Source organism: Pipistrellus hanaki (genome assembly GCF_964339955.1).
Source record: "Pipistrellus hanaki genome assembly, chromosome: 3".
In the NCBI taxonomy this organism is placed as follows: Eukaryota; Metazoa; Chordata; class Mammalia; order Chiroptera; family Vespertilionidae; genus Pipistrellus; species Pipistrellus hanaki.
In genome coordinates, this window is record NC_140505.1 from 130,333,927 (window position 1) to 130,348,577 (window position 14,651).

Genomic DNA, 14,651 nt, shown 5'->3' on the forward strand with positions numbered 1-14,651 from the left:
CACTAGGAGTGATACCAATGAGGGGTTTAAGAATCAGAACTTTACTAAAGCCATTTGGCTCAGTGGATGGAGTGTCGGCCTATGGACTCAAGGGTCCAGGGTTCTATTCTCGTCAAGGGCATGTACTTTGGTTGCAGGTACATCCCCAGTGGGGGGTGTGCAGGAGGCAGCTGGTTGATGTTTCTCTCTCATTGATGTTTCTGACTCTCTATCCCTCTCTCTTCCTCTCTGTGGAAAATCAATAAAATATATTATTAAAAAAAAAAAAAAGAATCGGAACTTTCAGCAGCAATTTTTGGATCTCCTTAAGTGGTCTTTGCAAAGCTATTGATTCTGCCTCTGGTGCTGGGGCCTGCAATCTGCAGGGTAGGTAGTCAGGAAGGAAAGGTGGACGTGAAGTGGAAGACAGCAAGCACACACTGGAACCCGTGGGACCCATCTGGACCCTCCAGGACAGACTGGTACCTAGAGAATTGCTTGATGGTGGTGGAACCCCCAGCCCCCATAGAAATTGGGTGTTCAGAACCTCTTTAGATGGGGAACAGCTGTTAGAATTGTTTGGAATGTAGGGATGCTAGAAATGAGGAGAGCATATGACAGTGTACATCTATTTAAAAAAATGAAACTACTCATTATCTCAATATTGTCTCTAAGGTGTGTAAAGTAATGTAATAAAAACTACATGAGAGTGTAAAATAAAACATACTCTTCTCTCTGCCTGAACCTCCATGTCTCCGTCCTCCCCAGGTTTTATCCCAAACACACATCTTCGAGAAGCCTTCTCTCACCTCCACCCATACCCACCCCAACCGGATTTACATTTTGTAATACACATCAAAATGTTAATTGAGTGGTTGTTTATCTGTGAGTCTTCCCCAAGAGCATAGGAATTCTATTAAGGTAAAGGCTGTTCCTGCTTTTCCACCACGGTATTTACAGTGCTTACAATATTATTGGATGTTCGATAATTATTGACAAACTGGCTGAATGAATCAATTATGCAGAGATAAAAGAATCTGTTTTGGCTGCTGTCTGAGTATATTTATAATCTCATTTTGTGAGGTAGTGTTGAATGGACATCATTTAGGCTGTTTTCAAAAGGATCATTGAAAAGAAAATGATTCCATGAACTTACAAGTATCAACTACAGCATTTCCCCTTTCACTACAGTTTCACTTTCTGCAGTGTCAGTTACCTGCAGTCAACCACGGTTTGAAAATGTCATATGGGAAATTCCAGAAATAGACAATTCCTAAGTTTTAAATTGCATGCCATTCTGAGTAGTCTCGGACTGTCCTGCTTGGGCATGAATAATCCCATTGTCCATTATGTATCCTTTAGTCATTCAGTAGCCTTCTGGTTATCAGATCGACTGTTGTGGCTATCTCAGTCCTTGTGTTCAAATAACCCTTATTTCACTTAATAATGGCCCCAAGCACAAGAGCAGTGATGCTGGCAATTCAGATATGCCAAAGAGAAGCTGTTATTAGTGTGTCATGCAAGCGAAAAGGTGCCCATGCTCAACTTAATAAGAAAGGTATGCAGCCATGTAAGATCCCTACAACCATAATCACCAAGTCATGGACACGAGGGTTATCTCCGTTTTCCAGAAGAAAGATAGAGTCTGCATTTCCAGCAAGCTCCAAGGTGATGCCAGTGCTGTCCCTGGACCACAATCTGAGTTGCTAGATTCTGGATCTTCAGCCCTCAGTCCTCTGTCCTCCCCACCTCCATTCTCTGACTGACTGCTCCTGAATCTGCTTCCCTTCCCACCCAGTGTGAACTCCAAGGACAGTCATTTCAGCTTTACCTTGCCCCTGTCTTTCTGGAACAACCACCCTGGCCATCTCCACCCCGGCCACCTCCACCCCTGTCCTGATAAAATCTCCCGTCTCCACTCACAGAACCATGAAAGGCAGCCATGGAACTGCCACGGCTTCTGGTGATTTCTCACGTACAATCAGCGACCCTTCACTTTGTTCCTGTCAGATCCCTTTCCCAGGCCTTATGGTAACTTTGCCTAAATTTAACTGATCTCCCTATCCCCACACCCCTCCTTTCAGTGAACAATCAAAGGAGAGCCTTTTCAGGCCTTCTATCAATAGAAGTCCCTTCTAGCATCGTTAATGGCTGCGTACTTTTTTTTTAATCCACTAAAAAATTCAACAATATCAAATTAAAAATTTCCAACTCTTAGAAAACTATTCGGATAGTGGTATTAATTAAACTAGATTATTTCCTTAATAAACAGCTTACGGAGTGATCCAGATGTGTGACACTTTATAGTCTTTGCTCTGAAACCTTTCTGTTCTGCTGCCTGGGAATCACAGGCCGATTTACAATAGTACCTGCCGCCAAAAAAGGGCAGGCAAACTCTCGAAGGCACTTTTTAAATTTTTTGAAAACTCTGTCCTTTTCTTTTGTGCATTTACTACAAGTTTTTCCTTTGTGGTTACGGTGGGTTTCACATATAACATCCTATTTACTTAACAGCAGTCTATTTTAAGTTGATAGCAACTTAAGTGTGAACACATTCCAGACTTTATTCTTTTACTTCCCAGCACATTTTATATTTTAATGACTTTTTTACTTAATTTAATACTATGTCTTCCTTTACCCAAGGCACTAAAAAAAAAAAAAAAAAAAAAAAAAAAATCTCTTCCTCGGCCTCAGAGAGAGAAACCCTGTTCCATTCGTATGGGGTGAGGCCGTGGCACCACCACTTTTAACGTGTGGAAGAGGAATGTTATTGCCAATCAGTGGTTTTCAAACTTTTTGTATATTCACAGGACCCTTGGCACCGAGGCCCTCATTACCTTGCGGTCACAGGCAATGCGGTCACAGGTAATGCGGGACAGGTGTACGCGGTCTCCGGCCCCTCCCTCCCCCAAACCGCCTCAGGTTTGGGGGAAGCCCTCCTTCTCCCCAGTGCAAACACAGGCCACCCAGTCCTTCCAGAAGGAAGCGTTTTAGGGAGGGAGAACGGATGTTGACCTAGGACATATGAGTGGAGGGAGCCCTGGATTTGCAAATAGTGGCTCTGCTTTGTTCTCTGCGATTTCCAGCTTTAAATAGAACTCAGGTTTAGTCAACTCTCATTCACCATATACTGTAATTTGCCGGAAATTTTCCTTGACTCCACACTTGACATTTAAAACTTTCGCACACATGCTTTCTTTTTCAAATCCCACGCGACTGCAGAGCGGGGCTGAGGAGCCTGGCGCGGCTGGGGGCGCGGCCCCGGCCCCTCCGCCCGCAGGGACCCCCGGAGCCGCCAGTGCGGCGCTCATGCACCCCGAACTCAGCTCGCGGGGCGCCTCCCGCGGCCCCCAAGACCCAGCGCGGGGAGCCGGCCGAGCTTCTAACATCTGCAAACAAACTGGCCGCAGCAGCTGGAGACACCAGACGCCGGAGCGCCCGGGAACCCCTCCGCGGCGGGAGCTGGAGCGGAGCGAAGCCGGAGACCGCGCCGCCTGCCCCGGCGCCCGGGAGCCCAGGTGCGAAGGAGGCGGAGGAGCCCGGGAGGCGCGTCCCGGCCCCGCCTCGGAGGGACCCAGAGCGCCGGAGTGGGCCGGAGGGACGTCAATCAGGAGACAGGGGCGGGTCCTGAGCGCGCCCCGCCCCCCGGCCGGGCTATAATGGGCGCCCGTGCCGCCGCGGGCCGGTGGAGGTGTGCGCGGCGCGGGGTGAGGCCGGGTGCGCGCGGACCATCAGCGGAGACGCGGGAGGAGAGGGGGGCGCAGGGGGCGGGATGGCGGGATGGCAGGCACCCCAGGCTGCCCGTGCTCCGGGGGCACTCACTCCCCAAGGTGTTGCTTCCAACTTTTGCCTCCTCCTTCGGGAGCGGGGAGCGGTGATGTCCGGAGATCGGACGCTAGACTGTCAGTCCCCGGGGCTGGGCACGTCCACCCCGGCTCCCGCCCCGCCCGTCCCATCCCCTTCCCAGCCGGGTCTCCGCCTGATTGACCGTTTCTATTCGTCTCCAGACCATGGACTTCGCCCGCCTCTGGCTCGGGCTGCTGCTGCCCTTGGTGGCCGCGCTGGATTTCAGCTACCACCACCAGGAAGAGATGGAAACGTTTCTGAAGAACGTTGCCCAAAACTACAGTTCTGTCACTCACTTACACAGTGTGGGGAAGTCTGTGAAAGGTAGGGGCCGCCTTGCGCGCCGCTGCAAACCTTGCTTTTCCTTTAGTGCACAGACCTCAGCTCCGGGACCCCTCTCCAGGGAGCTGCTCCGGGGGGCTCCGGGCGGGGACCCCATGCCTGGCTTGCTGGCGGCTTTATGCCTTGGTGTGTTGTGTCATTTGGTCTCCTGAGAGGAGTGGCAAGAGGACCACCTGAGTTTTGCCTAGTGCCTCCGCCGCCGTCGTTCGAAGTCATTCGGTCCTAGGAGTGAAGGGTGTGGTGTCATTTCGGATCTTGCAGGCATTGGTTGGCTGGGATGGGTCTTTGGGTTCCTTTTGTAGATAATCTGCCCAGGAGGTCCGTGTGTCCGTCTCGGGTTTCCCTTTTAAGTTGACTTCTTTAAAATATGACTCAGACTGTTAGTATCAAGTCTAAAAGGTCTCTCTTAAACTCAAACAGTGCAGTTCTGTTGGTGAGATTTCCATGTCTTGCATAATTAGTCCAAATGCTTAATGTTTTGTGTTTTTTTTTGTTTTTTTTTTAAAAAGTGGCTCTGATACTGTTAAAGGCTGTTTTTATAATTATCCATTTGGATAAGACAATTGCAGGATAAGAAATATGTTAACAGTGATTTCACGTCTACTGTTTAATCGCTTTATTGATTTAGTTTAGAAACTATACATTAAGTGTCAATATATAACGTTATATTGGATAGTTGTCATTTCTATAGACAGGGATGTTGAATACCTTAAAGACATTAAGGATTTTGCCCAAGGTCACTCAGATGGTAAGTTTTACAACCAGGATTGGCTCTGAGATCAGTACTTCAGGGCTAGGACATTTGGGGGCAAGGCAAATAAAGTTATTAGCTATTACTTCTTTTTTAATCTTCATTGCTGAAAGCATTACATAGGTCCTCCTTTTCCCCTCACTAACCTCTTCCAGCCCACTCCCGTGCCCCCCTCCTGCCACCCCATTGTCTGTGTCCATAGGAGATACTGCTGCTTAATCCTCCTTTGTTTTACTGATACCTACAAAGATGTCTGACTGGTGGGTGAGACCAAACCTGGGTTCAGCAACCTCAGACTTGGGTTCTGGCTAGGAAAGAATTCAGAGCAAGACCCAAACTGTAAGAGAACATTTATTGGGTAAAGTACAGAGGTAGGAACAGTAATTCCTAGAAGAAATGGGCTGAGGAATCAAGTTATAGAGCTAAAGGAAGGGTCCTGGGAGCTGGGGAGTGAAGGAGCTAATGGTAACATGCCTGAGGCGAGGAAGAGAAGAGAAGAGGGAAGGGAACAGAAAGACTGGTGTGTGCTCCTGAGGCGAGAGCGCCCTGGGTCCTCAGTCCTAAGGTTTTAGGGTGGACATTTTCGGGGAAGTGCCAGGGGAAGATTTTTTTTTAAATATATATATATATATATAATTGATTTTTTACAGAGAGGAAAGGAGATTAGAGAGTTAGAAACATTGATGAGAGAGTAACATCGATCAGCTCCCTCCTGCACACTCCCCACTGGGGATGTGCCCGCAACCAAGGCACATGCCCTTGACTGGAATCGAACCCAGGACCCTTCAGTCTGCAGGCGGACGCTCTATCCACTGAGCCAAACCGGCTTTGGCCAGGGGAAGATCTTAATAGAATTTTCAACAGTTTTTCAGGTGTGTCCTTTTAAGGTTGTGGTCTCCACACTGATTGGCCAGCACCAGGGCAGGGGGTCATGACTCAATGCAGGAGGTCCTGACTTGCGGCTGTTTTTGTTGCTTATCTGAACCTGACAATGGAAGCATAGATGTTATCTCTAAGGAGAAGAAGTCAGAGGGTCCAAGCCCTTGATCTTCACTAGTGGAGGGAAAGTTACCCTGGGGCCAAGGTCCCACCCTACAAGTGATTGTCCACTAGGCATCTGAGGCTTTCAATCCTGGGGACCTTCTGTACCCAGCTCATTGTTCTTGCTCTACTCAGTCTGTCTAATTGCCTACAACAGTTTGGATCTCTATTTTTTCATCTTCAAACTCCCCCCTCCTCCCTACTCCTCTCCCCTTCCCGCAAGGTTTATTTTAAAGAAGTATAACATACTCATGTGCAATGCAAAATATAAATAAAAATCCAAGGCTTATGTGTATAATGGTGCCTTTGTTTTAAAACATTGCCAAAAGAGATGGTGCTAGAATTACTCTACATTGCCCTGTAATCCAAAATTATAGAGGTTAGATGCCTGAGAAAGCTGTATCTTGAATCAGCATACGTATTCAACCTTTTGAAATCATTTCCCCTTAAGGTTAGAGAGGGACAATTTTAAAAGATCTAAGGATACTAATTACATTAACAAAGAAAATATAGACCACAACTAGCTTGAGTTATTGTTCAGTCATCATTTAAACCGCAAGGTGAGAAGGATGTTGTTAATTTTAATACTGGCTTCAGTACTAGCTTTGGTAAGTTCTTACTTCTTTAAGCACAAAGTGTCCTTGAAAGCTGGGGAGTCTCTTCATGCTAGCCAGCTGTTTTGATCTGTCCTGCGTGATACCAGACCACAAACTGTTATAGAATGGTAAGAAGCTAGGAAAATTCCAGGACCAGCAGAATAGGGAAACTTAAGTTGGTTAAACAGCAGTTTGCAGCCACCTGATCAATCTTATCTTCCTTAAACCAAGGACACTTAAGAGTAAGTGGTTTGCACTTCTCCTTCCCAACCAGAGGGTAAATAGTTTAAATACAATGGTAGCCCTACTCTGAAAGACAGATAACAGAAACCCAACTGGTGCCATTTTCCAACCACACTCAAGGACAGACAAATTAAGGGAATAAATCTCATTTGGTACGTCAGCATAAAGCTGTTGAATAGTCTATTGATCTGCCCCTAACACCCTGCCTAAACACCCAGCCTTTATTTATTTATTTTAAAAATATTTTTATTGATTTCAGAGAGGAAGGGTGAGGGAGAGATAGAAACATCAATGGTGAGAGAGAATCATTGATTGGCTACCTCCTGTACGCCCCCTACTGGGGATTGAGCCCGAAACCCAGGCAATACTCAGCCTTCAAAACCCCTAAAAGTGAAGGTTCCAGGGCACTCTCCCTCCACAGAGCATACCTGTGCCACCCTCCTTCTCCCCCTCCCACATGCTAACCTCTAAGAGACCCTATGATACTTGTAGTCAGGGGAGCAATGGGGAGCAGCACCTAATCCAGGGCTAATCCCCTTGAACCTGTCTCCAAGGCCCCCTGTTCTCTGACTTCCCAGTGAGCTAAGGCAGCCCAGCCTATGTCTCCTGTTGCTTCCTCTATGCCCTTCCTTGTTTCACTCTCCTAAGTATATTTTTGCTGCGGTCAATAAATTCTTGCCTGCTTTTGTACACTTGATTGTCTTTTGACTGAAATCTTTTCCTCAAGAAGACAAGAACCGAGATCTTCTTGTCTCTCCAGGAACAGGACCAGCAGGCTTTTTGCTGTGGTGGTGGTTTGTTATACGTGTCCCTGTGGTTAAAGGACTGAGGAGTTATCCTGTGAAAAGAAAAATCTGACACTAGTGGTCAAATGTTTGAACTGAGTATGTTCTGAATAATCCACTCAGATTGAGAAAAATCCCAAATCTGCTCTTAGATCCCAAGTGGTAGGCGAACCTACACACTGTAGCTGAGAGTCATGGCCGCAGTCTCTCTGCATGTTAGTAGGGGCATTAAAGACAGTGCCCCTTGGTTGGCACGCTTCACTAGATAGGCAATTTCTCCTGGCCGACCTGCCCTCTAGTGCAAGATAAGTTTGCTTAGCAAACAGGATTCATTATACGTGATGTTTATTTTTCTTTTTCTGTTATGAACACGTGCAACCTACCCTGAAGGGGAAGTAATATTCCTGCCTCACTGAATATATTTTTTTATTTTTGTAAATGCATATTTTATATGTTTTCATTGTTGTAATCATGAATTCTACTCTGCCCCCCCTTCTTGTTATTTCATTGCATAGGTATTTGTTATTTATTTATTTATTTTTTTAACAGAAAGGGAGAGAGATAGTTAGAAACATTGATGAGAGAGAAACATCGATTGGCTGCCTCCTGCACACCTCCTACTGGGGATGTGCCTGCAACCAAGGCATATGCCCTTGACCAGAATGGAACCTGGGACCTTTCAGTCCGCAGACCGATGCTCTATCCATTGAGCCAAATCGCTTAGGGTTCATTGCATATTTTTATGAATTGACAAAGTCTGCAGATGTGAATTGGTTGTTATATAGTATTTCATACTTTTGATTACCTGGATTTTCTTAGTCATTCACCTCTTTGAGGCATCAGTATAGTTTCTGATCTTTTTTTTTATAAACAGTGATGTTATAAAATCATTGATGCATGACATAATAATTTACTTGTTATATTTGATGATTTTTTTCAGTTTTTAATTTGGAAGTATTTGAAAACCACACAAAAGTTGAATGCATGTGCACCCTTCACCTAGATTCAGACATAGTGGACTGACCATATTTCAGTTGAATCTTTTGGAGAAACCCCACTACCTAATGCCATAGTAAAAAAAAAATCTGCATGAAACAAGAGAAGCAACTCAGAACAAACAAGCAAAACAACCTGACAACTGAGTTGAAAAAAAACAGTAAAAGTATAATGGTCATTGGTTCATCCCTCCATTCAGTTAAGGAAGCTTCTCCCCTGCCCCTTTTTAAAAATTCCTAATGCCACCGAAACCAGTTTGGCTCAGTGGTAGAGCATCAGTCTGTGGACCAAAAGGTCCCAGGTTTGATTCCGGTCAAGATCATGTACCTTGGTTGAGGGCACATCCCCGGTAGGGGGTGTACAGGAGGCAGTTGGTCGTTTCTCTCTCATTGATGTTTCTAGCTTTCTATCCCTTTCCTTTCCTTTCGGTAAAAAATCAATAAAATATATTTTTTAAAAATTCCTAATGCCCTTTGTGTAGCAGGCTACCTGGTACATATTCCGCAATCTATGTTTACGTAATGAATATTTGCTGGGCAGATACTATGCGGAGCAAGCCAAGATAGGTGCCATTTGTTCCCTGCATCAGGTAGCCTGCTTGAAAATACGAATGTGTTTATTGTGTGTTTCCATTGTGAATGCATACATTCAACTTTTGTTTGGCTCTTCACACCCCCCAAAATTAGTTCTAGGAGCTTTTACCTGATTAAGGAAGGTTGCAAAGGTCAAGGGATAATAATAAAAAAATCTCTGTTATCAAGTGTTTTCTCTGTATTAGGTATTTTAACACATCATTTCAATCTCAACAACTCAAACTAGGCATTATCCTCATTTATAGAACAGGTCAAATGAGACACAGAGAAGTCAACGTGCTGAAAATTGCACGGCTGACAAGTGTTAGAGGAGGGTTCGAACTCAGGTTCACCTATCTCCCAAGCGCATGCCTTTTCTCTTTCAAGAAGCAGCCTGACATGGATGTAGATGGCTACATGGAGACTGAGGTTGTGAGTGAGGGTTTCAGGTTCATGGTCTGGGCACATTTGATGTGAGTCCAGCTTCTGCCAAGGATCTGTAGCTGTGTTGTCCATTATACTACCCATTAACCACTTGGTAACTGAGTAGCTGAAATGTGACTCTACTAAACAAGTTCATTTACAAAATTTGGGAGATACAACAAAGCACCAAAAAGAAAATTAAAATCTCACCGTCCAAAGATAACAGGTGGCTTCCCCTCTCCCACTGAGCCACAAATCTTGTTTGTCCATGAAAACGTTATCTAGAAAAATATATTTTTATTGATTTCAGAGAGGGAGGGAGAAGAAGGGAGAGAGAGAAAGAGATGGAAACACCAATGATGAAAGAGAATCATTGATTGGCTGCCTCTTACATACCCCCTACTGGAGATCAAGCCCAAAACCTAGGCATGTGCCCTGACTGGGAATTGAACTGTAACCTCCTGGGTCACAGGTCGATGCTCAACCACGGAGCCACACTGGCCAGGTGAAACCTTGATTTTTAATACCTGCTTTGTGTCCTATAGATGTACTATTGCTTATTTAACTCATACCCCACTGATGGACATTTAGTTTGCTTGTAAACTTTTCCTGTTACAAACAATGCCATAGTGAACATCTTTGTAGCTAAGACAGCAGATTCTAGATTCTTTACTTTGTAGGTTGTTAGAGTAACTCCTGGCACATAATAAGCCCTACATAAGAGCTACTGTTTAGGGATACATTAGCTGCTATTAGAGATACATTTCCAAAAAGGAAATTACTGGGTCTTCAGCAGTTTTATGTATTTGATACATGTAACCAAATTGCCTTCCAAAAGGATTGTATTGATTTATAATCTCAGGAGAAATGTATGCTAAGAAAAAAAACAACTCCAAATCTTATACCACTCATAAATCAATACTGGCCTTAATGGTTTGAAAGATTACAGTAGTATTTGTCAAAGGGTACAAAGTTTTGGTTATACAAGATGAATACATCTTAGAGGTCTACTGTACAACATAGTGCCTATATTTAATAATACTGGAGTATATACTTAACAATTTTGCTAAGAGGATAGATCTTGTGCTGAGGTGATGATGATGATGATGATGACCATGATAGATTACTGTACTATCAATTTTTCATTGTGTTTAATATATATGGAAGAATTTATTTCTCATGCTTTCCTCCCCAAGTGCTCTCACCTTCATATATTCATTGAACAGATATTTATTTAATTCCTCTGCCAGGAATCTTTATACAATCTTTATACAATTTCAGATGCTCAAAAGACTCCCGAATTTTGGCTTAGATTCCTGCCCCTAAGAGATAGAAACATCAATGATGAGAGAGAATCATTGATTGGCTGTCTTCTGCATGCTGCCTACTGGGGATTGAGCCCACAACTCAGGCATGTGCCCTTGGACAGAATAGAACCTGGGACCCTACAGTCCACAGGCCAACACTCTGAGTGAAACTGGCTAGGGCTTGTTTTTGTTTTTTTGTGAGTGATCTGTGGAATTTCTTGAACTCTTTTTGGTATTCACAGTTTCATCCAGAGCAGTTTGAATTCCTTTTTTTTTTTTTTTTTTTTGTATAAACCTAATTTTTTCCTAAATGCAAAACTCTTGGATTGTGAGACAGAAGGCAGAGATTCTGGTTTACACATCTACAGAACAGACAGAACACCCATCCACCAAACTGCTTTCTGAAAACAATGGTTCTCATTAAGAGCAGTAGCCCCCCCTAGAGGGACTTTTGGGAATTGAGGAGGTTTAGGCCATATGAGTAGGGGGTTCATTCCTTGATGAGGCCTCCTGATCTTGTTAGCAAAGCACAGAATAGTCATGCATAGTGAAAAATTGCCCCCAACATTTTCTAATGCCCCCCATAGAGGAAAGACCAGCTTACAATGATCTGAGCTTAAAACCATACTCTGGCCCTAACTGGTTTGGCTCAGTGGATAGAACATCAGCCTGCGGACTGAAAGGTCCCAGGTTCGATTCTGGACAAAAGCATGTATCCTAGTAGGAGGTGTGCTGGAGGCAGCTGATCAATGTTTCTAACTCTCTATCCCTCTCTCTTCCTCTCTGTAAAAAAAAATAAATCAATAATGTATATATATTTTTAAAAACCATACTTTGTTTTATATACAAACACAAAATACTTCTCCCCCATCCTCACATTCTTAATAAAGAAGCTTTTCAGGAATATAAGTAGTTAAAAAGGAAAATTTTGATTTTTGTTTCTCTCTGAACTTGACTGAGAGGTATTTCACATTCATAAAATGCTGACACCAGTGACCACACAGCTGAATTAGTCTGCATGTGTAATAGATGCATTCACCGTGTGACTGGAGGCGACAGTGGTGACAGCAGGGTCTGGGGTTGAGAGATGATAACCGCCGTTAGCCCTGTTTCCTTCTTTTTGTTTGCATAGTTAGAATTTCCCTTTCTCTAAGAGTATAAAGCAAGAAAGTATACAAAGAATTTTAAAGTAAAAATTTAAAGAAATATTATATTTGCCAAGACCGGTTTGGCTCAGTGGATAGAGCGTCGGCCTTCAGACTGAAAGGTCCTGGGTTCGATTCCGGTCAGGGGCATGTACTTTGGTTGCGGGCACATCCCCAGTGGAGGATGTGCAGGAGGCAGCTGATCGATGTCTCTCTCTCATCCATGTTTCTAACTCTCTATCCCTCTACCTTCCTCTCTGTAAAAAATCAATAAAATATATATTTTTTAAAAAGAAATATTATATTAAATACCAACATGCTTTTGGGGGAGAGGGAAGGGGTTCAATGAACTCTTCCTATCCAGTGATTTGAAACAATTGATATGCTTCCTAGCTTCTTAGCAGTTCGGTGGCATACAGTCTAGCTGTTCACTGAGAGGTTTGTAAGTCCTCATTTGAGTACGTGTTAAAATAGAACAGACATGCATTGCACATTCAAAATGTTTCTTATCTTTGCGTGCCAGGTGTTTAAATTAAAGTACAGAATTTCTGGTCTGTGACCTTTCACATGCATAGCTTCACACCGGAGGGCTCAGTCTTCACTGTGTCAGGAAAAGTGCGGCCGACTTCAAACACGGTGCCTTCAAACTGGCCCCACAAACTTATCATGAATTTACCCAGAGCTAAAGATAACGGCCTTTTAGGTGGGTATGGAGGCATTAACAACAGCGCTCACGTATTTGGAGGATTTACCCTATCACGGAGTTCACCAGATGAAACCATCTAAGTAACTCTTCTATTTGTTTAAACCATGAGCTTTCAATTAGTTGCTTTCCCGGTGTTTTACTTTCTCTGACAGGAATCTCTCTGAGGAAACTAGATCCCCTTTGCACTGGCTGATAGAAAGCTCAGTGCAAATAGGTCATTGATCTCCAGCAAAAGTCTGGAATACTTTTGGTACCCATTTGAGATACAAATTATGAAACCTAGCTAAATCACAGGAACAGACAATTACCTAAATGCATACCTAAGACTCTTTTCTGACAAAGTGCACAGGTGTATTACGGATACAGCAGGTGAAACTTAGCATGATTTCTCATTTTTAGAGCAGGTGTGAATGTGAAGGCTTATTTGTAAACTAGAGGCCTGGTGCACAAAAATTGTGCAGTCGGGGGAGGGGGAGAGACCCTCAGCCCGGTCTGTGCCCTCTTGCAGTACAGGAGCCCTCGGGGGATATCTGACTGCCGGCTTAGGCCCTCTCCCCACGGGGAACGGGCCAAAGCTGGCAGTTGAACATCCTTAGCGCTGCCATGGAGGCAGGAGAGGCCCCCGCCACCACTGCTGCGCTTGCCAGCCATGAGCCCAGCTTCTGGCTGAGTGGCACTCCCCCTGTGGGACCACACTGACCACCAGGGGACAGTTCCTGCATTGAGGTTTGCCTCCTGGTGGTCTGTGAGCATCATAGCAACCGGTTGTTCTGCTGTTCAGTCAATTTGCATATTAGCCTTTTATTATGTAGGATTGTACCTCCTCCTGAAAGCCTTGTCCTAGTCCTCTGGAAAGAGTTAGCATCCCTTCCCACGCCTCTTCCCAAGCATCTTCCTTCTATACATTGCACCTGGAGAGCAGGGACCAGGCTTTGCCCATCTTTGTGTCCAAGGCCAATATGTGCTTATATGTGACACACACTCTACAGGTCAAAGCTGAAGACTTTCTATATGTGGCAAGTGGAACATGAATGTAAATATATTTTTATACAGTATCTCTATCTATCTATCTATCTATCTATCTATCTATCTATCTATCTAAAAGCCTAAGTGACCAAAGGACTGGTCAACTGGTCGCTATGACATGCACTGATCACCAGGGGGCACTGCTCAATGCAGGAGCTGCCCCCTGGTGATCAGTGTGCTCCCACAGCGGGAGCACCGTTCAGCTGACCAATGGGCATCAGACACCGGGCTCGTGGCTGGCAAGTGCAGGTGCAGTGGTGCAGCCTGACCTGCTAGGATCTGTCCGAAACCCGCAGCCTGACATTCCCCAAGGGGTCCCAGATTGCGAGAGGGCACAGGCCAGGCTGAGGAACCCCACCAGTGTGCGAATTCATGCACCGAGCCTCTAGTAGTATATAATATGTTATATTGTATAAGTATGTTGTATAGGATGTGTATTTATATATATACTTCTACATACACTGAGTGGCCAGATTATTCTGATCTCTGAATACATAATAATCTGGCCACCCAGTGTACTTCTCTTGAGTACCTCATTTATTTGATATCAAAGTTATTATAAATCCTGTACCTGATGATCAGTTTTCCCCTTTGCACTGGCTGATAGAAAGCTCATTGCAAATAGGTCATTGATCTCCAGCAAAAGTCTGGAATACTTTTGGTACCCATTTGAGATACAAATACACTGAGTGGCCAGATTATAATGCGTTCAGAAATCATAGTAATCTGGCCACTCTATGTAGTTACATAGTAATCTGGCCACTCTATGTAGTTACATAGTAATCTGGCCACTCTATGTAGTTAATATGTAATGTTACACATATATGTAACATTACATATTACTTTACATAGTGACGTATATAGTATATAGTATATAGTAAGTACTTCAGTCT

The 14,651-nt window shown here is 44.2% G+C and overlaps 1 protein-coding gene across 2 annotated transcripts in view; it reads left to right on the forward strand.

Moving 5' to 3' along the window:
• Positions 1–3,227: 3,227 nt before the first annotated feature.
• Positions 3,228–14,651, forward strand: part of CPM (carboxypeptidase M) — a 74,497-nt gene continuing 63,073 nt past the window's right edge. Inside the window, exons 1-2 of one of the 2 annotated variants that reach the window (XM_084878919.1) lie at positions 3,228–3,497; positions 3,987–4,149. In XM_084878919.1, coding sequence (XP_084735045.1) covers positions 3,990–4,149 — 160 coding nt within the window. In that variant the 5' untranslated portion in view covers positions 3,228–3,497; positions 3,987–3,989. Of the gene's footprint in view, positions 3,498–3,630; positions 3,687–3,986; positions 4,150–14,651 lie in introns of those variants that run through there. The other variant, XM_084878918.1, reaches the window with a different exon arrangement.